Source organism: Electrona antarctica (assembly GCF_951216825.1).
Source record: "Electrona antarctica genome assembly, chromosome: 11".
Taxonomy (NCBI): domain Eukaryota; kingdom Metazoa; phylum Chordata; class Actinopteri; order Myctophiformes; family Myctophidae; genus Electrona; species Electrona antarctica.
The window spans coordinates 24,880,288-24,905,799 of record NC_136792.1 but is presented as its reverse complement, the minus strand read 5'-3'; the positions used below and the strand labels follow the sequence as shown (position 1 = coordinate 24,905,799).

At 40.0% G+C, this 25,512-nt stretch overlaps 2 protein-coding genes across 2 annotated transcripts; one reads left to right on the top strand and one right to left on the bottom strand.

The window, feature by feature from the left end:
- Positions 1 to 226: 226 nt before the first annotated feature.
- ndufc2 (NADH:ubiquinone oxidoreductase subunit C2) lies at positions 227 to 3,793 on the bottom strand. Its single transcript, XM_079514645.1, has 3 exons — positions 3,557 to 3,793; positions 2,768 to 2,911; positions 227 to 389 (listed from the first exon to the last, which is right to left on the bottom strand). Exons 1-3 carry the CDS (start codon positions 3,699 to 3,701, stop codon positions 340 to 342), a joined length of 339 nt encoding a protein of 112 aa, XP_079370771.1. The 5' UTR covers positions 3,702 to 3,793; the 3' UTR covers positions 227 to 339.
- Positions 3,794 to 5,746: 1,953 nt separating this feature from the next.
- On the top strand, positions 5,747 to 21,743 carry rab30 (RAB30, member RAS oncogene family). Its single transcript, XM_079514678.1, has 5 exons — positions 5,747 to 5,877; positions 13,234 to 13,332; positions 14,984 to 15,067; positions 15,271 to 15,454; positions 16,575 to 21,743. Exons 2-5 carry the CDS (start codon positions 13,240 to 13,242, stop codon positions 16,823 to 16,825), a joined length of 612 nt encoding a protein of 203 aa, XP_079370804.1. The 5' UTR covers positions 5,747 to 5,877; positions 13,234 to 13,239; the 3' UTR covers positions 16,826 to 21,743.
- Positions 21,744 to 25,512: the final 3,769 nt, after the last annotated feature.

The following is a 25,512-nucleotide window of genomic DNA, read 5'->3' as shown; positions in this document are numbered from 1 at the left end:
CATCAGCTCTCTGGCCCTCACTCTCATGCAGTGGTGAACATTTTGGCTACACTGTGCCAAATGCCATGAAAAACACTTCCATTCTTATCCAGACATGGGTATTACTCAAATCAAATTCCATACTTTCACAGGAACCCTGTATTTCACTGACCTAGCAAATCTTTGGGATCACTAATAAACACAGTTTAAATGTTAACATTGTGAGACTTATCAGTGACAATAAGACTTTGGGTAAGTAAGTAAGTATTTATTATGTACATGACAGTTTTATACGTGCCAAAGCCTTCACAAACGTGACACAGCAGACAGATGGTCCTCTGTTACGGCAGCCGCTAATGGTTAGCGTATGGGATAGAAAGGCTCCACAATCTCTGCATACGTCTTCTTCTCTGGAGATTGAAAAGACGATAACAATTTGATTACACAATACACACCAAATAGATAAATATCCTTTCTGATTGCTCCATGTTCTGATTGCTCCATGACACAATGTTCTTGCCAGAAAATTGCTGTAACTTTTATCTAAATTTATTACAGCAGACTGACTGGCCAATATTGATACAAAAGGTACAAAGAGAAGTCCAGCGTGCTTCAGCCGGCTGAAGGTAGAAGGGCTCGCTGCAAAGGTCTCAGCACATCCTGGGCTGGCCAGTGGCCACTGCAAACAAGTGCTTTGCGCTTTAGCTATTTGAGCTTGGACAATGTGCAGCATCATGTATGGACTTGCAGAGAAGCGTGCACCATGACTTTTGGTCAGTCATCTTTTTCAGTAAAAGGGATACGCCTGTGTAATGTTCTACCAACCGATACAATACAATTATGAAAACTATGTAATGAAAAGCTTAACTACTGGTTGAAATAAAAGCAAAGCTAGTACAAACATTATGCACGTTATAAAACGTTAACAGACTCATTGCTTTCACAAGTGTAATTTGGGAATGTTATTGCTTTTGAACTTGTTCTGATTAGAGCTTCATGACATATATGCTTATTGTAATTAAATTATTTTTTAACTAGGTAGATATTTGTATAGAAAGGACAAGGGGTACCAATTAGCCTTGGCTATAAACTCCATATACAATGTAACAGTTTCATGTTTTCATAACTTGATACATGTTTTTGTATTGTCCCTGTCAAATAAACATTAATAAAAAAGAGAACTCCACAGGTTTCGATTTTCAATTTGTTTTGGTTTCAATGGCTCATGTTCAGACATACAATTTACAGTGTTTGTAACGTAGAACATGCATACACAAATTAACTCTTGGCTTAAAGTACAATTTAACGACTCAAATCAAATTACAGTACTTCATTGACCAGAGTCTTCAAGGGGTCTGTACTTGTGCCCCTGATTTGATTGAATACCAGACAAGTCGCCCATTTACCAACTCACCCCGGGCGTAGTCGGCGGAGCTGCGCAGCCTGGTATTCCTAAAGTAACCCAAGTAAATTATGCTTAAACAGTTAAACCTAACCTTAACATCAGTAAAACTACACCTAAACCTAAACTTAACCCCAGTAAAACTATGCCTAACCCTAAACTTATTTCTAACCTTATTCTCAGTAAAACAAAATAAAGAATACAAGAACCGCGGTTGGCACGAGGTCGGCGGAAAAAACAATCGAGGGCGAGATGGATTATGGGCGACCGTACCCGTCCTGATACCATTTTATTTCACTATACACCAAATCTAATTGGTGAAAATTGTAGATCTAGATGAGCATGTAGATCGTTTTTTCAGCAAATGTTCACCTATTGTCACAGAATGTGCGGATATAATGACAGGGTAGGAACAATTCCATCAATTACTTTTTTGATTAATCGAAATAATTGAAGTGCATATTTTTTTTATGTATCGATTAATTGATTAATCACTGAAGCCCTATTTTATACTTTGTGTTGTGCACAAATACTGAAAATAACTGATATTCTAGATCTGCCCTTTTTGAAAACGTTACACTTATAATGGCAATCATGCCCTACAATATGGGATCAATCAATTATATTCAATGCTGCTGTCAAGAAATAGGAACATGGATACCGTGATAGTATATAGCCTCAATTTGCAACGCTAGATTTTTTAATAATGGGATGAATCTAGAGTTGCAATACCCTCCATTGACTCCACACTCGTCCAATTTGGTTTGCGATCTGCTTGTCTTAATCGACGTTAAACTCACCAACATTGCAGCTGTAGTCCAAGCTTGAATTATCCTCTTTCAATCTGCCGAGCTTGTTTTTCATAAAAATCCACCGTAGAGATGTTATGAGCTACTTTCTGTCAAGACATCCTCTGCAGGTGATTCTTTTTCTAAGTGTTGCAGTTTGGAAGCACTCGTTTTTGTTAACGGGTCACGCTGCTGCCTCCTGCATTATGTGCAAATTCGAAACAGGTGGTATGCAGGGCCGTTCAGTGACATACGACGAGTGCTTCCAAACTCCAGCACTTAGAAAAAGAATCACCGGCACAGAATTTCTTGACAGAAAGTAGCTCATAACATGTATAAGGTGGATTTTTATGAAAAACAAGCTCAGCAGATTGAAAGAGGATAATTCAAGCTTGGACTACAGCTGCAATGTTGGTGAGTTTAACGTTGTTTAAGACAAGCAGATTGCAAACCAAATTGGATGAGTGGGGAGTCAATGGAGGGTATTGCAACTCTAAAATCTAGAGTTGCAAATTGCAGCTAGCTAGTATAGTAGTCCTTATGTTCATTCATCCATCATCAAAGCAGATAAAAGAAGATATCTCCAGTAAAAAGGCACCTTTCCCTGCAAATTCCTCAGCGTGAAGTTTAACATATTCGATCATGTCCCGGTCAAGTCTGGCATAGGTGTAATTTTCATATTTTGTAATATGGTAGCCAATGAACCATCCAATCGTTGCTAGCAGGACTTGTCGATGTGCGCCTGCAAAAACAGAGGCAGATCGTCAGATGATATGCAATGAAGTATATTTAAAGCTCCTGTCACATTACACTGATTACAGTACAACAACGTCAACATTCAAACACCACAGGCAGGCCAGGGCATCATTAAGTCATGTTGCCACAATGGTACACACACACACACACTTTGCAGAAGTCCAGTACATTTCAAGCACAAACTCAATACAAAGGCTGTTAACTGTGAGTGGACGACCCAATTAAGCATTACACTTGTTTACAAGAGGGTCCACCATGTTCAATTAATCAAAACATTTAGAGACGTACACAGACACTTCTATATAGACAAAGAACAGAACAGGAATTCATCATAATGGAGGTAAAAAGGGAAAAGAAACATATACAGTGAGGGAAAAAGGGGGGGGGCACACACACACACACACACACACACACACACACACACACACACACACACACACACACACACACACACACACACACACACACACACACACACACACACACACACACACACACACACACACACACACACACACACACACGTCAGAGAATATGCTGTTGGCCTCCTTGCTAATGAAGCAGCAGTGCTTGCAGGTGGATGGGTAATCATATCCATGTACCCATACTAACAGCATGCTAACGCGCTAACCTGACTTCAGCGGTGGCCTCTGGTTAATGGCGTTCTGGAGCATCGCCGTGGCCCAGCCGACCACACCAAGCCACACGGACGTCCTGTTCAATATGCCCGGGGGAGGGAGACACTTCCCCTCGTCTGGTACCAGCGGCAGCCCCATGGTGGTCCGAGCTGTATTTTATTTAGCCCTGGTACTTCTGCTCCTCACCTCTATTTACGAAGGAAAGGAAGTCACCAAGGGCACGGAGTGCAACCTGGAATAAAGCCCGGACCAGTGTTGCCAGATCTTGCGACATGAAATTAACAAGCAGATCTACAAACAATCTTTCAAACCGTTTTTTTAAACAAACACAAAACAATTTCCAGATGGGGTTCCGTCCTTGACATGAAAATGTTTGAGAACCACCGGTTAGGAAACAAGCCCAAATAAGAAACTACATCGCACCTGGGACGTATCATAGGAGATGAGCAGACTTATGACACCAGCACATCAGGTTGTAATGCTTAATGTTATTAGACAGAGTGCTCAGGATCCATACTCATTATTATACGACCTCTTCACACAATAATCCTCAGTGATGTATCCTGAGTTGACGCTAAAGTCATCGGGTTTCGGCAACTTTTACAAACAACTACTAATATTTACAAGCAACTTTGGAGGAAAACAAGCCCAAAGTCTCTTATAATACGCGGACATGGCAACGCTGGCACGGAGTGCAACCTGGAATAACGCGCGGACTAAACATTCACTGGGCCCCGCTAGTTCCGCTCTCTATGTCGTCATTTTAAAGAATAAAAACAATACATAAAATAGATATTAATATAAACAATGAATAAAATACAAACGTCCGTATACAAAACATATTCAAGTTCAATGCATTGTAATATGATTTTGTTTACTCTCTGCTGGATTCAATTAGCTTTGCAAAGCAAATTTATATGATCAAAGGTGAGAGGCCTCGTTTTCAACTCAGTGTATGATCAGTCTTCAAGAACCCTGCCCCCCACTATAAAAAAAACGACCCTGTCACAATTCCATGGTCGTCTTTTTCTCAAGTTTAGTCTTCCATGTTTCTATGGCCTATTATATTGTGTTGTGCATATTATTCTTATTGCTTATTGCCTTCCTGCTTGGTCCTGCCTTATCGCTGGTTGCAGCGATTCTTTTCTACTTATTATTACTTGCGCAAGCAGAGCGTGCAAGTAATGTTTTGCGTCAGGTGCTACGAATACGATGCGTATGTCCCGTAGCAGCATATGACGTGATGAAGATATGTACCAATATGCCAGGGTATAATTGGCTTTCGATGGTGACGTAATGATGATATGTTTCAGTGTAGGGTGGATTAAAGGTAATGCCCCTACATGTATGTAATCTGACACCACTGCCATATCAAGCACAAATTAATAATTACGTCATGCTGCCACGGGACATACGCATCAAACGACCCAAGTAACCACTATATATACATAGAGGCATTTCCTTTAATCCACCCGACACTGAAACATATCTTTATTACGTCACCATTGAGAGCCAGTTATACCAGTTATACCCTGACATTGGTACATATCTTCATCACGTCATATGCTGCTACGGGACATACGCATCAAACGACCACAGTATCCCGCTAATCAACTTACAAATTACATATATATACCGACACTGAAACATATCTTTATTACGTACACCATTGGGAGCCAGTTATACCAGTTATACCCTGGCATTGGTACATATCTTCATCACGTCATATGCTGCATCAAACGACCCAAGTAACCACAGTATACCGCTAATCAACTTACAAATTACATATAGCCTACATATATACAGTACATAGAGGCATTTCCTTTAATCGACCCACCGAAACATATCTTTTATTACGTCACCATTGAGAGCCAGTTATACACTAAAGGTACATATCTTCATTACGTCATACGCAGCCATGGCATACGCATAAAACGACCTTAATTGGTTATTATTATTATTATTATTATTATTATTGAAAGCTTGTAGTAAACTTGTAGAGATTGCCATCGGCTATTTTCAAATTACGCTGCCATAGACCTTAGTTTGCTCATTTCTCCAAATCTGGCAACACTGGTAATGCATGACATCATTGAAGCGCAGTCCTCTCAGAGCTGCTGCTGAGGATAGATCTATATAGACATAGAGGATATAGAATTTTCTGAATTATAGATAAATATAATAGAGACTAGAGGATATAATGTCCTGGCCAGCAGCAGCTGCCGTGCACAAGATTAAACAAGCACTTTGATAATCTATGCATCCCAAGTAGAAGTGTGTGTCGTCGGGGGGATCACATCATCCCCATGTCTTGGTAAGTGAATGTCATCATTATTAAAGTGGGATCGCTTCATATTATTTTCTGCATGCATCTTGTGGCCAAAATGGCACACGGCTGTGGTGATAGCTTTTATTGCTAGTTGTTGCTAGCTTCGTTTCTATTCCCTCCTCCTCCTAATAGGTTGGAAATGCAACACTGGCTGGCTACAGCCGAATTTAAGTAAGTACCGTTGTCTGTTGTTGTCGCTTGCCGACAAGAACAGATCTGCAAGCTCGTAGCTGATCCGCAGCGATATCCCCATCGTGCGATTAAGTAGATGAAAATGTATAGGCTATTATCATTTTATAACGCTGCAACAAGCTTCAAAATAATGAAATGGGCCCCCGGTGATCAATAATTCTGATCGTTGAGTTATGCTTTTGCAGAGATCGAGTGTGTATCATGTTTTTTTCCCCCATCACAACAGTCGAAACCACCCCTGTGTTGTCCGTGAACCGTGGAATGCATGAATGTGTCACTTGCAGAAAAAGAGCCTACTTTTCTTTTGGGGGTTTAATTCAGGGGAAATGGATTTAATCTGCTTTTTCCAAAATGCATTAGCCGCCCTACTCTCTGACTGTCATTCTCGTTGGCCTACTCTGTTTTGGCCAATGAGGACAATGCATCACACGTATGAATATAGTCATCAGTTGCAGGGGAGATAACAGTTTATTAAAGGACCAGCTATAGCTTTATTAGAGAAAAGAACGTTTGATTTATTGGAACCATTAGAAGTCCAAGGCCTAGATGTGACCTCTCCAAATACTGAACATCACCATGGTACCAAGAAAGTATTTCACCCTGTCTTAGCATAGTGGCCTGTTTAAGAAAACTTTTAAACCATTGTTCTGCACCTTGTGACCACAGTTTCTAAAATGACAGAGGTTTTATTTTAACTTGTAGGTCAGCAGGAATGTAGAATGTATGGACTGCATTTTCCAGTCTTATCTATTTAGGATGGTAGACCTATTAGTGGACATTATACTATATTATTATAGCCTACTATAAAACCATACAGTAGCCTATGTATAGGCCTATCGAAGTATTCTATGAGTACAGGTGAAACTAGATAAAGTGCCCCTCGGGGCACAGGTCTCCACCAGGGCAGGTCAGGTTTTGGCCTCCTGGTGGCGCTAATAGGCCAATGTGAAAAGGGTGCCATTTCTTCTTCACCCTTTGTCAAGTCCTGCTTCCCATGGTTGTGCCCCTCTTCGCACCCATTGGTTGCCGTTTCGTGGTTGGACAAAAATCCTCTCTCCATCCACTACCATTGAAATATGTTTTTCAGTTGCTTCATATTGATATTCTGTGCACTCAATTATTATTTTAAACTTGGTGTCAGTAAAAAGGAACATCACAGGTGCAGCACGGTGACTGGGCATATAATGTTTTTTTTTCAATAAAGATGTTTTAGCAAATTCAAAACATAAACAAGGCGGAACCAGGGCGGAACAAGGCAGACAGTGCCTGCTGGTTAGTCAGTCAGGGACCAATCAGAAGGCTGACAAAGGCTATAACAGGCCAATGTGAAAAGGTTGGGATATATTCCTGAGCCTAGTAGGAAAGTCTGTGAAAGATTTCACGTAAATTGCATGCTGCGTTCATGATTTGAGGTTTTTTGTTCAAAACGGGCCAATCCTGCAAACTTTGAAAGCCAATGTTAGCCGATATGAAATATCGGATAGATCCGTCTTGAACACATGACTATAGAGATAGTGTGTAACAATTTGTGTGATTTTTGGACAGAATCTGGAGGAGTAATATAAAAAAAATCACACCCGTATGAACTGAGTGGTGTAAGGTCTTATATAGACTGATCAGCTGTGGTCTAACGTAATTTCTGACGTAATGAAATCACACCCGGGTGAACTGGGTGACCGTAGCAACCATGCTCATTTTTTGAGCACAGACAGACAGACAGACAGACTAACAAAGCCAGTTGTAGGAGTGGTTTACACCACTCAAAAAAATGTGTTTTTCAAAAGTCGGCCTCCTAGTGGCGCTCTAACAGGCTGTTCTTGTTTGGGGCAGAGGTTCATCGTTGGCATCTAGGGAGTGTGTGTGTGCAAAATTTGGCATCGACCGGGTTAACGGTGCCGGAGATTAGCTGGTAACATGGACGGACTGACTCACACACAGACACACAGACTGAGTGCAAAACATACTCTCTCCCCATGCCTTCGGCCTGGTGGAGACAATTAAAAGCATGGACTTTTTTCATAGTTTGAAATTAATTTAGTACTGTGTGTGTGTACTCTTTTTATATAGGCTATAGCCTACTGTATTGAAACGTCAGGTAGAATTCAGTTAGCTTACATGTGCTGTGCTCATGAATAGCTTATATACACATACACACACACACACTAAACACGAGTGATTTTCATAATGTTGCTGATGTCTGAGGTGGGTGGGTCTCTTCATGATGCTCAGTGACATCATAGAAGGTAGGTTTGTTTCCCTGCCCACATCCCTGTTTTTTTTTCTACAGGCAGGTGTTTGTTATAGTAATAATTTGTTTTAAAATAATTTTTCACCGATTTTGCCCCCCTATGATAGGGTATGTCCCCCATTTTATTTTTGCTAGAACGCAGTACCACACCGTGGTACCAGTAATTTTTTGACGTGCACACGCGCAGGGACGGAACGGAACGGTACATGTGCGTGCACGCTAGAACGCGTTCCCCTAGATTCAAGAGAAGACGCACCTAATCAACCTCACGTCACCAGACTTTCCAAGACGCACCAAGTACTAGGTTTACTGGCGCCGCTCCCCCTATTTTCATGCCGTGTCAAGTACCGTGCCGAATCAAATGGCTACTACTTTGCATAACAACAGGACAGCTTTAACTGTTTACCTCAGGCGCACGTAGCCTATACGGTAAGCATGCACACTTACAGCAGTAGGCTATGGCTCCAGTAGGCTACTGCTGCTGTGAGGTGTTCTGCACACAAGAAGAATGGCGTATATCTATTCTACGTCCGAGCATAGACATGGTAACGCCCCGCCTGTCTCTGATTGGTCTACCGACACTGCCCGTCTTGTTTGTGCCGTTTGCTTTGATTGAATAATTGATTGAACACGTATGTACTATGATTTATGATTTGGCTGTGTTCTAAATTAAAGTGTTAGTTAGTGTTGATTATCGTATATCGTAATACTGTTATACTAAAAAAGATAAAGATCAAGGGAAAAGAGACCTTTTTACAGTACAATAATGTTTCAAGTTTACACATGTATACAAATAAACAGGCCAACGGCATATACAATATTTGTTTGCCTCTTCTACAAAAATAAAAGTTACCATCGCACGTGCCAAGCTGTCATTCTAATTATATCGTACTTGTATTATTTATTTCCCACTACGGAGTAACCTCGCAGCATGTATTTTCCACCTCGGAGGAAACTCTGGTAAGGCCGGCAGTGTCGGTAGGCCAATTAGAGGCAGGCGGAGCGTTACCATGTCTATGCTCGGACGTAGAAAAGATATACGCAGAAGAATGCCTCCTCTTCCATCAAAGAAGAGATTCATTCGTCCAAAGCAAACTTTTTAGTTTCGCTATACTGTATATAGTGTGCAGTAAAGATGTTTGTCTGACTATTTTAAGTCTACTTTGTGTTTGTGTCTAAAACTCTCATATACACTATTTAACAATATAGGCTTATAAGCTATATCAGCTGTTCTGTGTGCATGCCGTGATGCGCACATGCACGCACATGCACACACGTGCGCACGTGACATCATTAAAATGCTGTGGTACCAGTAAAAAAAAACACCATGACACCACTGGTCACAACACCAATCTCTTTACTGAAAATAGCCGATCTAGGAGCTCACAACGCGTCGCAACGTGAGCCGTTGTGAGCTTGTATATCTGCTATTTATGCCGAAAGTTCGCCTTTTATGACATGCCCAGAAAAGGGACGCTAGGGTTAAAGTGGGTACGTGTGCACATTTATTGCAGGGGTCAACACTTACTCATTAAACCCGCACATTTATTGTAGGGGTCAACTCTTACTCATTAAACTCGCACATTTATTGCAGGGGTCAACCCTTACTCATTAAACCTGCACCCCTGCGATGAATGTGCAGCCTTAATGAGCGCTCCACTGTCTTTATGGGTCATCTATTTGAAGTATTCAGGCATATGGCTCTGATAAATGTCCTCCATGCATCTATAATCTGAGAGCAGATTTTGGTTATGTCCCGATCTGTGTTTCTCAACCAGTGGGCCATGAGAGATGTTCAAAGAACCTTTAATCATATTATGTTTATTTAATAATGGACCCAGACTTCATGGTCAATACAAAATTTGAGACCCGTGAAACCAGTTGAAAGCCATAGTTTTTGTTTGCTATTTCGAGCCCCTGTAGATTGGGCCTCCATGTTCACTTGATTAGACTAATTCAAACATAAATCATTCAGGCACAATCAAACGCTTGACTGTCTAAAACCCACACAGTTTCCCTGCATCCAAGAGCTAAGGACTGGTGCCACTTTTCACCCACTTTTCACCCTTGCTGTCTTTTGTTTCCTATTTGTGAAGTGAAGGCTATTAATGACAGCATGTTGGCTTATCTGCATTATTTTAAGGCATTGCCCGGCGGCTTGCGGCAATTCAGGAGGACATACGTCATACTGACATTTCTCACCTTTATTTATACTCGGAATACAGTTACATACCGTCATACTGTCCTTTACTGTGTAACATTCATTTTTGTAGTCTAGCTGTTTTAGGGACACCCCGGCCTTGTAGTTCCACAGTCATTACAGCGGTTGTCTATACAGGAGGAATGCTGAAAAATTAATGCTGCAGGGTATTAGCAAATAGCAAGTGCCTGATGAAACTCAGTCAGATACAACATTTATTAACGGTAAAATACATGTTGGGGGCTGACACAAAAATCGTGTTTTAATGTTGTCAAAAACACATTTATGTGAAATGGCTTTTGTGAACAAATTACCAGTGAAAGATGATTAAAATTTGTTTTTTATAGAGCATATTGTCTTGTATTTCCCAGCTTTGAAAGGACCTTGAGCTACATGTATATCTCAAGGTCACTCAGGAATGTGCTTAATTTGTTTTAAACAGTAAAATTACGACTTTATTTAATTGGTGTAGGTAATTATTTAAATCTCTCAAAACACATATAGCCGGAAGCTGTAGCAGAGTAAGCTTTGAATTGGATCAGTGGGTCGGGTCCCCAGGGGCCCACATGATTTTGGGGGGTCCCTAGATCAGTGGTTGTTGATCAGGTCACCCCTGTAAATAACTTTTTTCATCCATTGCACCCCTGAATTACATTGTTACTTTATAGCACCTTTTTGTTATGTTAACTGTACATAAACATGTAAATCTTTCTCCCAAAAGATAGTCTGTCACGAGGAAAACTGGAGAGAATATTAGTTTCCATTATAGGACAGACTGAAAATAACTTTTATATTTGGCATTAAACCCCAGCATTCTATCCTATTCAGGGGGGAACATTCACCAAAAATAGACTATCTACAGTTTAACTCAGGTCTGTTTTACTAGAGGGTCTAAAACGGTTAAACTGAAGTGACATTGATAAATTCCAAATATTCTGAGGCAACCCGTCAAGGCACTCTAGGGTGCCGACCCACTTTGAGAAATCCTGCCCCAGATGGCAGTAAAGTGACAATTGAATTACCTTTTTAATACAAAAAAGAAAGAAAATGAAAATACCATAACTGCATCAAAAGTCATCAACAAACTATAGCCTACTATAAAACTGGTAGCCAGCTTAACCACTTGTTTTGTATGCTATTTAAGTAGTCTTGAGAAAAAATGCTGCTATTCGTCCCAAAGTGACAGCAAAGAAAATGCTTGCTGATATTTGTTTAAAAGAAGCTTTGATGGAAATAAAATTCCGGCGACCCCAAGGATCGTATTAATGGATAAAAATAAATTATATCTATTCTGTAATGCTAATTAGAAAGGACTGTAAATATATATATATCTTCAATAACCCAGCAGGGAGACCAAATACCGTGCTGTATTTACCTTAAAAATGAGTGAGTAGCCCTTTAAATCTTGAATGACAGTCACTCTACCATAAAAAATAGAAGGATACCTTAAAAACGAATTGGAGACAGACGAAATAAAGTTCTGAGAGGAAGTTTAAGGTTTTAACTATCTTTTAGTAGGTAATAAAGTCAATTTACATAGAAAATGTGCTACATGGTTCAGATAATAATAATAATAGTACAATACATCACTATAATTTAGAGTATTCAATTGTTCCAATATGGATCCGAACTGCCCCTCTTCACAGCATCTTCCTGGCTTATACTGCATCTGACGTCAGTTGTTGATAAACGTTCATTGGCTGAATAGATAGTTCATTTCCGCAATATCCACGGTGGTGCTGGTTGTCGAGCACTCATTGGACCAGCACATGGATGATGAGACTGGTATCGTGACATCTTCCTTGGTTCCGTCATTGATGGCCATAGACCGGGAAAGCACAGAGGCTGGCGTTGCTATGGCAACCTGAAGATAACATTCTTTCCCTGCTAGCTGTGAACTCTTCGACAGAGAGAAATGGCCTGCTATCTACTTTCTCACTAGGCACCAAGGTCAAATACATGTCTCAAATCAAAATAGACCTCTCAGTATGGAAAGTTAACTTGACTGGGGAAAGTCTAATAGAGACAGTGAATCTGAACTTGGCGTCCGGAAACCCATAATATAAGTATGATAATAATATAAAGGATAATATAGGGCTGAGATGATTAGGCACGTGGATGGTGACATGACATAAATAGGATAAGGAGAACAACCCGGAGTAAACAGGCAGTAGGCTAAGAGTAAAATGATAAAAAGGGCAAGATGACCAAATATGACCTATATGGAACACGGTCTGGGCCCAAGTTCTATCTGAGTTGACCAACAGAATATGATGGAGTGGCCAACTTGACATGACGTGTAAACAACATGTCAGAATTTATCTATCAAGCTTTATACCCTATATAACATATATATAACGACACAATGTGACATAGCTCTGTTTACAAAATGCTGTACGTCCTCCTACTGTATATACTTTCCCCATTTTCAACAGTTTTTATTATATTTTGACACTTGCTTTGGCAATGTAAACGTATGTTTTCTCATGCCAATAAAGCTCTTTTGAATTGAATTGGAATTTAAATTGAAATTACAAAATGTGACTTCAATGGGAGTGGTTAACCAGGCTATAAAGCTGGTCAAACATTGGCCAAATTGTCAAATAATATAAGAAGGGGCAAAAATCGTATTTAAAAAAAACAAAAAAAAAACATTTCTTTTACTGACCCTCTGCTTCTCCCTTTATTTTCCCATCAACAGTTTAGCATGAGCATGGAAGATTATGACTACCTGTTCAAGATCGTTCTGATAGGAAATGCTGGCGTTGGGAAGACCTGTCTTGTCAGGCGCTTTACTCAGGTATGTATAAGAAATGTCTTGAACGTTTTTTAGGCCAAGGACGTTTTTCAGGCCAAGGACCCCTTAGCTGAGGGAGCAGGGACCCCCCCACACTACATATTGAATTACATTGTGTTGTAGATTACACTTTTTCATACATTTCATAGGTATCTTTGTAGAATTGTTAGACATCACTATCAGTGTTGTGTAGCCTAAATTAAATGTTGTTTGTTTGTTTACACATATTTTCTATAAATATTCATGTTAATCTGTCTTTCAGACATTTAACCACTTGAACCCTCAATACGTAGTAAACTTGACCTTTGGTTCTGTGCTTGGTCTGTTATTTTCCCTCTACACCAAACCTCTTTGAAAATAGCAGATCGACATGTAAATCACATGAAACCAATTAAAACGTGTTAAGATTAATCAACATTTCCACTTTTACAAATGGGTGGAAATATGCTACAATTTATCTTAAAAAATCTATTATATATCTTTTCAAAATATAAAACAATAATATTTGGAGATCTACATGTTCACTCGCATCGCTATTTTCACAATTTGTCATTATTATACAAAGCATATTGGGCTTAAGTGGGTAAGAAAATGTTGCCCATCCTGTTTTCTTTATTTCTTTTTTAGAAATTCCAGGGTTTTAACTGCAGCCAGGTTTAAATTAGTTCATGACTAGAAGGCTAGAATGAAAACCATCTGTATTCCAGTGCCAATGGTGGAAGAAGTACTCAAATGTATTACTTAATAATAGTATCAATACTTGTACAGTGTAGGAATACTCAGGTAAAAGTCTTTATGTCTGGAATTCAAAGTTCACTTGAGTTAAAGTACAGAAGTATTGGTATCAACATGTACGGTACCAAAATTAGGAAGTACTCATTATACAGACTGTCCCATTTGAAGTTTTCAAATTAATACAAATCTTTTTAAAATGGCAGATCTACAAGAGCTTGTGGATCGGCTATTTTCAAATGTCTGAAATGTGTATAGGGCTGAAGTGCCCTATATGAATGTTTTGTAATATAATACAAATCTATAAAGTAGGAATGCACCGAATATTCGGCCACCAAAACTAAATGCATATTCGGTATTTGGTTCGGTTGATTAGAGCCTAAACCGAATAGTCAAAGAACCGGGGTTACTTTAACCTACCATTTTGTTGTGCTGACGTATGTAGCAACAAAAGTACGGCGATGACAGCAATGGTACAAAAACTGGTAAAAACATTAATAAAAAAGATACATAATAGTAATCATATTCAGCTATTTGTTATTTGGTTTCGGCCAATAATTTCCCATTCGGTGCATCCCTACTATAAAGTAACTATTAACTAATGTTTTCAAATAATTGTAGTGGAGTAAAAAGTACAATATTTGTCTCTGAGATGTAGTGGAGTAGAAGTAAAAGTATTAGAATTTGGACATACAAGTACATACAAGTAAAAGTACCTCACAATTGTACTTAAGTGCAGTACTTTTGAGTACATGTACTTAGTTACTTTACACCACTGAGAATTAAAACCATCTGTACACTGGGCCCCCATGACCGTCGGGAGCTGAGACCTTCTGCCTATGAATGAGATCTGAGTCATTCAATTACTGCGAGGACCTCTCAAAAGTATACATGGATAATTGTTTGTGTTTTGTATTTTAAGGGTCTATTCCCGCCAGGACAAGGGGCTACCATTGGAGTTGATTTCATGATAAAAACTGTTGAGATCAAAGGGTTAAAGGTCAAGGTAGGTAGAGTTTCTAATTATATATGATTGTGTTATTACTTAGTTCACAGTTTAAGTGTTCTGCTATGTTGGAAAACTAAGCGAAACTACTACTACTTGCGAGATGAAACATGACAACAACATTGCACTAGCATTGGTTTTCTTTTAACTTCTCTTGGAAACAGTGTGTGGATGGCAAATTTCCTTTTTAATTTGATTTACAGCTGCAAATATGGGACACAGCTGGACAGGAGCGGTTTCGATCCATTACTCAGAGTTATTACCGTAGTGCCAATGCCCTCATCCTTACCTATGACATTACCTGTGAAGACTCCTTCAGATGCCTTCCGGAATGGCTGAAGGAGATTGAGCAGTACGCAAACAACCAAGTGGTGACTATATTAGTCGGTGAGTAGGGGTGCATCAATAATCAAAGTAATCGATTTAATAAATCCCAGTAGATGTTTCTTGACATGGTATAGAGAAGTAGTTCTCAACCTGTTGTTCTCGGAGGTACTCTGCTTATTATGAAAAAACACACGCGCTCACACACGCACGCACACACACCTAGCAAGGAGTTAGCTAGGTTGGGATTATACTTCAGTGTAGGTAGACTGTATTACGAGTTGGATTGATTGCATTGAGAACACAGGTAGAGATAGTGAACAGAGAGAGGGAGATCAAGGAGAAAACATATTCACAATTTAGGCATTTAGCAGATGCTCTTAATCCAGAGTGATTTATAGTAAGCAAGAACAACACATGGTAATTACATCAAATACATAGAAATAGTCATCAAGGATCATAAGTAAGCTAAGAACCTAGTAACATCCATAAAAGAAACGGGCCAAAAGAAAAATCAAAGATTTGTACATGTATGTATCGTATACATATTTAATAGCAAAATAAGTAACAGCTATATTCATGAGGTAGACATAAGGTGCAAAAAGTAGCAACGCATCAGTTGCGCCACAAATCCATAGTAGTCCACAAGGTAAATCCCCAAAGGAAAGTAGTCCGCATAGGGAACAAATCCACATGAAGGAAAGTAATTTAAGGAAAAACTGTCCAATCAAAGGATTGTTCCAGTGTTGATTCAGTAAATTTTGATAAGGATTTCCTTTTAAATGGGAGTGAGTTTCATAGGAAATTTGTGAAACTCTCAAAGTGAGTTTTTCTAATTTGTGATTGCCTCAAAACTGACGAGTCCCTGCACACACCCGAGAGCAGATATGATCACTTGGAGCCTAGGTGCTGATACGGTGCAAGGCCTAAACAAAATTACAAAGATAAATAAATAGCCTATAAGTCATAACAACCCGGCCCACTTGTTGGGAATCGCTGCCCTACACTATGTGAGCCAATAATAACAAGAAAGGGAACTTAGGTGGGTGCACTTCGACTGGTGCGGGTGCTGGGCTAAAGAGGCTTCAGTTAAAAAAAAGCACACCAAAGCAGGTACAAAAGCGGTCTTTATTTAGCTGACTATAACAAAACACAGCCTCACCACGTTTCATCTTGCTCACAGGTAATAAAATCGATCTTGCTGAGAAGAGAGAGGTTCACAGGCAGAGGGCAGAGGACTTTGCGGATTCTCAAAGCATGCTGTACCTGGAGACCTCGGCCAAAGAGTCCGACAACGTGGAGAAACTCTTCCTTGACCTGGCTTGTGAATTAATCCGAGAGGCCAAGCAGAACACGCTGGACAACAATGACACTGCCCCCATGCCTGGCGAGGGTAAAACCATCAGTTACTTGAGCTGCTGCAGCCTCAATTAGAGAGGTGCTCAGCACTGCTCACTCAGTCTTAACAGCCATGGTAACTGGAAGGCCATTGACTGGGGAGGCTAGTGAGCCTCCATCCTTATGTGCTGGCATATAGCCACCTTTTAGTATCTTCACTCGGTCCAGTGTGTCTCAACCTTTGTCTTTTTATTGGCCCTCCAGTTTCATAATTATGCATTAGGCACAGACCCCCATTTAATACCATTTTATCTCTGGGACCCCAATCTGCACTGTAGAATCCTCAGTGTTAATTTAACTCAGAGTTAAATTGCATTTGGTTCCGTTTGCACACTCTGAGTTACAGACCTGTAAGGGTCAATTGTGTTCCTAAACTATCAATCATTTAGCCGGGAACCCCCTCAAGGACACCTGGGTTTCCCAAAGTCCCCATGTTGAGAACCAATGACTTAGTCCCATGCCTTTTTAAAACTTCCACTGTTGAAGTTAGTGAGTCAGCCTTAGCTTGGCCTTCCAGGATACTAATATATTTGATGGAAAGATTTAAAGCTGCTGCCATTTGGAGAGCAAAGTACAGCTGGCTTCTTTTTGGCCGCTTGATGCATCCAGGGACTCTCACATTTATGTGTTCTGAAGAAGCTCAACCAATTTGTATTGACTCTATTTTGTCCATTTCATACGACATGGCAGTAAGTAACTCCCTGGTTAGTTCATGAATACTTGACGTTCCACCAGCAGCGTTACATTATGTCAGTAAAATCTCTTTCAAGGGGCTGCACAGTGCACACACTGCATAACATTATGGTTCGATAGTCATTAGTACGCTCTCACAAATTTCAAACGCTTCCACCTACATTGGAAGTACTACGTTGGAAGCGCTGAAAAATGCATATAAAGTAAAGCAGGGCGTCTCCCACTCACTTCCGTTTTAGCCTTTGCGATCATGTAAACAACTCTTGCCGAAAATCTCATTAATCGAAGCCTATCTAGCTTGCTCCTTAGCAGAAAAGGACATTCAAACGTTTTATTTTAAAATATATTTTAACATGTATTTTTGTCAACGGAAAAAATCACAAACAGATGACGCATTCCCTGTACTTTTTGCGAGGCGGAGTTGACTCTGTAGCAATCTAAGATTGTGGTAGAGTTGTCAACTTGTCTGACTTGAGAGAATAGCAGTGGTGGACAGTAACGAAGTATATCCGTCGGGATATATAAACTTCTTTATCTCCATATTTTAAATGAATGCCCTACTTGATCATACTACAGCATCACACAAAATCATCAAAAGCAGCAGGTCCACAAGCTCGTTTTGAGCTTGTACATCTGCTATTTTTGCTACTTTTGAATTTGAATCCTGAAAAGTGACAGTTTTGGACATATGAGGTTTCCACCAGACTGAGACGATATTTACTTGACTACTGTACTTAAAAAATGTTTTACCTGTACTTTACTTGAGAAAGGTACAGGTACTTTACTAAAACACAAATATTGTACTTTTGACTCCACTACATTTTTAGGTTGGAAAGGTAAAAGTACTTCTTCTTCTTCTTCTTTTATTGTTTTTTACATATAAGACTTATTTCAAATATAGTAGTTATATAGTGGAAATAGATGTGACACCTTGAGCTTGTAGATCTGCTATTTTCACTAATATTGATATTTGTGAAAATGTTTGCAAAATCTTTGAATTTTGAGGGAAATTGTCAAAATTTCAATACAGCAACGCATTGATATTAAAAGGCAAATGTGCTTTTAATTTGTACTTTGGAATACTTAAGTATATTTAAAACCATTAACTTTTTATCTCAAATTTGACAGAGCAACTTTCACTACATTTTTTTGATCAGAAGTATATCTATACTTAGCCAATCTATACTTTGATATAAGTACTGGTGTTTTGTACGTTGTCCACCACTGCTAGATAGTAATCTATTGTGTGAAAGTGAATGGTTAGTTAAGGGTAACGATGTGTTTACATTGTCCACTTGCCAGAATGTGAACCCAGACATTTTGTTTACCCTAAAGTTTTATGTTAGAAATGTTGAGTATGGGTCCCCAGCATTTAGAAACTGCCGGTTGCTAACTTGCATATGTTGGCCAGTTTTCATAATTAGCATAATAAGCTGGGCTACCATTAACGACCTATATATAAGGCAACATTTTCTAAATTTCATTATGCTTTAAGTAGCATGTGACGGGTCAAATTTCTAAATGCTGGGGACCCATACTCCACATTTCTAACATAAAACTTTAGGGTACTCAAAATGTCTGGGGTCACAATGGGGCTCTATTGATGATATTCAGACCGCGGCCAGGTGCTAACTAGGTGCAACTTCCCATTGACAGCCCATTCATCCAAACAGAAAAGTCCTATCTAATCATATTAAACAACATCAAACTCTCCAACATTGCAGCTGTACGGAAAGCTTGAATTATCCTCTTTCAATCTGTAAAGTTTTTGTTTCATAAAAATCCACCGTAGACATGTTATGAGCTACTTCCTGTCAAGAAATATCTTGCAGGTGATTATCTTGCAGGTGATTTTTTAGTATTGGAGTTTGGAAGCACTCGTTTTTAGTAAAGCAACCTCCTGCTGCCTCCTGCATTATGTGCAAATTCAAAAGGTGGTACGCAGGGCTGTTGAGTGATATCCAGGGCTGTTGAGTGATATCCAACGAGCACTCCCAAACTCTGACACTTTTTTTTGACAGGAAGTACCTCATAACATAACTACGGTGGATTTTACTGAAACAAAAACTTTACAGATTGAAAGAGGGTAATTCAAGCTTTCAGTACAGCTGCAATGTTGGTGAGTTTGACGTTGTTTAATACGATTAGATTTATTTTCTGTTTGGATGAATGGTCTGTCAATGGGAAGTTGCACCTAGTTAGCACCTTGCTGGCAAGATGGCTGCGGTCTGAATATGTCAATACGTCAATGCGTATAATATATATCTAGTGGGCGGCCAAGTGTAGGCATGGTAACGCCCCTCCTGCCTCTGATTGGCCTACCGACACTGCCCATCTCGACTGTCCTCCGAGATGCGAGGTTACTCCCTGGTGGGAAATAATACAAGAGAATGACAGCTTGGCACGCGCGACAGAATGCAGCCTTGTAACTAACTTGTAGGTTTTATTTTTGTAGAAGACTAACTAATATTGTTTATGCTGTTTGCTTTGATTGAATAATTGATTGAACACACGTGTACGTTGTACTATGATTTGATTTGGGTGTGTTCTAAATAAAGTGTTAGTGTTGATTATCATGTATCTAATTATAGTAAACTAATACTATTATACTAAAAAGGATAAAGGTGAAGGGGAAAGAGATCTTTTTACAGTACAATAATGTTTCGCGTTTACACATACAAATAAATTACACAATAATCAACACAAACACTTAATTTAGAACACACGCACATCAAATCATATTATGGAGTACATGTTCAATCAATTATTCCATCAAAGCAAACGGCATAAACAATATTAGTTTGCCTCTTCTACAAAAATAAAACTCACAAGTTACAGGCAGTTCTCTTGTATCATACCGATACCGACAACTTGTATTATTTTCCCACCACTTCGCAGCAGAGATCAGACTATCCAGCATATCCACCTCAGTGGACAGTCGAGACGGGCAGTGTCGGTAGGCCAATCGGAGGCAGGCGGGGCGTTACCATGCCTACGCTCGGCCGCACACTAGATATACGCATCATCAATGGGCTGTCAAGTAGACTATTATGTAGAAATGACCAACTTTGCAACTGAGATAACAAGAGATCCATTTCATATTACAAGCATAATCATTTTGACCTTTTTCGGTGCCAATCAACTTTTTAACATTCATAATGATCATATTTGGTCCCATAACTTCCTTGCGCCTGCCTGTTATTACAGACTGTGAATTTTTGTTGTACACAGCGAAATCCAGTGTTCATTTACTTCTGAAAGTGCAAGAATTGTACATTTTTACACGTTCAAGTTAAGACTTACGATTTTACTGTGTACCTGCTGCTACAATACATGGTTTTGTTTTTGTCCTACGAACTCACAACATAAACACTCATTAAAAGACTACCTTAAAACAGTATTCTGTAACATTTATGATGACAGCGATGATGATGATGATGATGATGATTTATTTAGATATGTGAGGATATCTATGTCATGTGACATCAGAAATGTAAGATGTGTTATTGTACTTGTTTATAATGGAGAATATGACATTACTCATAGGCTCATACTACAGAGTTGATACAATCTGAAACAGGTGAATATGTCTTTTAAACAGTCAATCATTATAATATTAATCTATTGACTTTTCTATTCAGAATCCAACTCTTATCCATGTTAGAAGAGTATGTTACTGCTTTTGTTATTGATGCTGCCTAGCCATAAAATTGTAACACTTTTTTGTTTTGTTTGAATGCACATGTTCTATTCATAATATGACTATTATGCTTTTTTTCTGTGAACTTTATTCATTATTCAGCATGTTCTGCCATAATCTTAATGTCTAACTTTATTTGCTATATACCTGCCATACTTGTAATATACTGTATTGCACAATGCCATACTTCACACCTAATTTGTAGCTTTTTATTCTGGCTTTTTGTTGTATAGGCTTGTAATTTTTGTCTTGGCACTTTGCTTTTATATTGGTAATATTGTTTTTTTGTTTTTTTTCATTAATCTCTTTGTAAAGTCAGTTGTGGATTGTTTTTTGTTTGTTTATTTGTTTGTTTTTTGCATTTCACTATAGATTTATTCATGATTTACTCATTGTTAAGACCTTAATTGTCTCATTTTTCAACATGTGCGTGTTGAAATGTGGGAAATTAAATTGAAAACACTAGCAGGATATTGTATTTTTTCCCCTTTTATTATGTGTACAAAATAATACCTAAAAAAAACCTCTACTCTGCCTAACATTGAATTAAATAATGACACTAAATAACTCATGACCAACTTGTTGCATTTCTTATCCTTGGCCTCATGAATGTCCTGTTTTGAAATCATTCATTAGACAGTGGTTCGCAAACTTTAAGGATCTCCAATGTATTTGGCTGCCATCCCGCATCTGAAAATATGTTGTGCTATAGCCTAGGGACCTCCATACAATTGTTCACATTTATTTTGAAGATCTACTGGTATGAGCTGGTGGTAGGGCTGTCCAGGCCGCCGCCCCGGTGGTTCAGACACCGCCCGCACCGTCGCACGCCCGGGCGCCCCCCACATGCAATTCAAAATTTCAAATGAGCTTTATGCACATGTGGTGAATTATGAATCAATAATTCTTACAATATCTCATGTTCTTGGGCATAGCATATGGTGATCTGTTGTTTAGATGCGGTCAGACTAGCTGGCTGGCTTAATTGGGGTCTGTCTTTGATATTCAAGGACCACCTGGGGACAGGGGTTGTTTTACTGTGCCTTTTGTTTGAGTCCTGAGATCCTGGTTCACACCTAGGGCCATCAAATGCTAAACATGGGTTCAAAGTGGCCACTCAACAAATGGTAGTCTGGTCCAATGTGCATTGTAAAACTGTACTTAAGCTAGTCGAATTTCTATGTCAGTCAGTTCTGTCCGAGGCCGAAAGGCTGAGGAGCCTATGCCATGCTATGCTTTGCTGTGTACTCCGAAATAAAACATCAAGGAACATCTTACTCTGTCTGCTGCCGTCTCACAATTATCTCCGCTCTCCCGTTTTGGTTAAGTTTGTATGGTCTCGTGTCCAAAATACACGACATGTGGTGCCTAGAAACCGGTGTCTATGGTGCGTTCCAGCGCCAGACAGGAAGAATCGGCGGCTTTTTATTCAGTCTAATCAGCGAGTTTTTGTGAGAGACGGCGACGACGGGTTCCAGCGGAACGAGGACGAGGATGACGACGGACCACCGCGATGAGGAGTGTTGCGCAGCGGCGACATGCGTCTCTTTCCAACCGGCCGGTGGACAAGGGGAGCGGTCGGCGAGGAGCGGACAGCCGCACGGGGGCCTTCGATCTTCAACTCTACGCAGGAGACGGCGAGCAGAGGAGCGATGCAGCGAGGCACGGCACGGGGACACCAGCGTTCCAGGGGGAGAGGGGATCGCTCATCCCGACGGGGAGAGGCGGCCACTCGACGCTTGGCGCGGCGGTTTCCACTTTCGGGAATTCGTTTCGGAATGGACGGGAGGACAGTGTCAAACAGCGGCCGTGTAGTATGCGGTGTACTGATCACACATTGCACGCACGACACGTGCCGAAGAAGGACACATCTCCGTGGCGGCGGTGGCTTGACTTTCCATGGCCGACTGACGACTCAAGCTGAGGGCCTTCACGGACCTGAGCAGGGGTCTGTGATGAAGATGTTGCCTCGTTTTCCCATCTCTGTTGTTTCAGAGCTGGGAGGGGGGGGAGGTGATGATGAGAGAGTTTGCTTCGAGAACTTTCAGCGACAAACAGCGGTGAACTTTTTCACAACTTGATCCGTGGCTGAAGCGAACTTTGAGGTAACGGAATGCAGCATACAGAAGATTTTCCTTTGTTCATACGGAGGGGAGATGCACTTTCCTTCTCTCTGTTTTCAAAATTGTGCGTCATGTTTGTTTCAACATGAATTAATAGGCCTCATGTTGGTATGTTTTGTCGTATAATTAGGTAAGTTGGTTCATAAGTAGCCTAATTGTGAATCAAATAGGTGTTTTCCTCGAGACGTGAAGAGAGTATTAATTAGTTAAATATTGCTTAAACTCTGGCCTGTTAATGTATTTATCTTTTCTTATTATTGGTCAGGGTAAGTCCGGAAGACTTGTTTTGATTTTGGTCCTGTGAAACTCAAAAGAGAGAGTTTCATGTGATTTGGTGTGTATGTTCTATATACCTTAGTGGAGCAGAGTTTTATTTAAAGCATTATAAACGTATAGATATGTTATGGCACGTCCTAAATTTCCTGAAAGCGGCAATGTCTTGTTTAAACGTCAGCTAATTGTAACTTACTAATCATTTTCCATTATCCATTGTTTAAGATACTTGTCAGGATAGTGCAATTGGCAGCCGTTGAGTGCCGACAGTGTTAAAAGTCAGGATAGTGATTCAATTACAGGGTAATTAATTGGTAGTCGTGTAGTGCCGACAGTGTTAAAGAGGGTTTAATTTGATTCTGTGGTTCTCTAGGGCTTAAAATGCGATTTTCTTTGTTTGTGCGCAGACGTACAAACTGAGATATTGGTCTTTGCTTTTGTCGAAGTTGACGAGGTGACGGCAGTTTTTCATTGTTCTGTAACATTTTTAGCCATAAGAGTTTGAAATAACGCAAAGAGAATTCTGGTCCGATCCATCCACTGATACGAAATTGTATTTGTACTTACTGTAAATGATGTCAAGTTTTGTAATCTTGAATGTCTGTTTGAAAACCATGTTGGGGTAAAGCTGTTATTCTGGTGTCTTGAGTATTGTTAAGCTGAGGATCAAGGGGGGTGGTAACTGGTAAGATAATTATGGTTTCATATTTCATAGTGACAGACTGTGTCTGTCAAAGGGGGAATGTGGTGAATTATGAATCAATAATTCTTACAATATCTCATGTTCGTGGGCCTAGCATATGGGTGATCCTGTTTATTCAGTAGGAATAGTTAATTGGCCTAGTCAATTCGTCTGCAGGCAGCTGTCTTTGATATTCAAGATCAGAGGTGTCGATGGCCTGTTTATACTATAGTCTGAGATCCTGATTCACACCTAGGGCAATCAAATGCTAAACATGGGTTCAAAGTGGCCACTCAACAAATGGCTGATCAATGCGTAAGCTGGGGTTGACTTCAGGGGAACAGTGAACACGCCTCTATTCTCACCTCTTGTCTGTGGAAATGTACTTAAACCGTTAGATTTCTATTGTCATTCAGTCAGTCGATCCGAGGCCGTGAGGCTGGAGGAGCCTATGCCATGTCTTGCTATGCTGTGTTGTCGAAATAAACATCAAGGAACATCTAATCTGCTGTCTGCTGCCGTGTCTCACACAATTATCTCCGCTCTCCCGTTTTGGTTAAGTTTGTATGGTCTCGTGTCCAAAATACACGACACACACGCACGACGTCATTAAAATACATACAGCCCTACTAGTTAAAAAATCCACTCCACAGCACACTACAAGCGTACAGAGCTTGTGAGCTTGTAAATCTGATGTAGCCGATGTAGTGTTAAAGTTGTTGAACTGATTTTGATCATTTTGGAGGGGACCCCCTGGAACCCCCTGAAGGACCCCTGGGGTACCCCAGACCCCACTTTTGAGAACCACATCTAAAGATAATAGCCTACAGGTATGAGGAAAATCATGTCAGCTGATCAGGGAGATAAGTTGCATGACTACATAAATAAAATCGTGAACATGCCAAAAATGTGGCTTTGATATCAATGATAATGAATCTTTACACAAAGAAAACAGGTTATGAGGCGCCAATGAGGTGGAGGGGCGAGAGACCCACCCTTATACTCTAAGGACCCACCCCATAGCCCAGGCCAGAGGGTGGTGTTTTATTTTTTATTTTTTATAAAGCACTCCACGTCTCCACCCCAGGTTCCGTCGTCATTTGCGAGACTGTTTACAAATCCTCTCCCATCTGCCACATGTCTGAGTGCTCTGTTGTCTAATTCTGACTGTCTGTTCCAAAATAATCCATCCATGCGACCTGGGTCATCATCCTGATGAGGTGCAGACGCTGGCTACACATAAAACACACTC

Bases quoted from the DNA above. Each gene is read 5' to 3' on its own strand.
- ndufc2 (XM_079514645.1), bottom strand. From the start codon at position 3,701: ATGGGGCTGCCGCTGGTACCAGACGAGGGGAAGTGTCTCCCTCCCCCG. The intron at 2,912-3,556 runs GTTAGCGCGTTA...CTGTTTTTGCAG, and splicing joins GAGGCCACCGCTGAAGTCAG to GCGCACATCGACAAGTCCTG. The intron at 390-2,767 runs GTGCCTTTTTAC...TTCAATCTCCAG, and splicing joins TGAGGAATTTGCAGGGAAAG to AGAAGAAGACGTATGCAGAG.
- rab30 (XM_079514678.1), top strand. From the start codon at position 13,240: ATGAGCATGGAAGATTATGACTACCTGTTCAAGATCGTTCTGATAGGA. The intron at 15,068-15,270 runs GTAGGTAGAGTT...TTTGATTTACAG, and splicing joins TCAAAGGGTTAAAGGTCAAG to CTGCAAATATGGGACACAGC. The intron at 15,455-16,574 runs GTGAGTAGGGGT...TCTTGCTCACAG, and splicing joins AGTGGTGACTATATTAGTCG to GTAATAAAATCGATCTTGCT.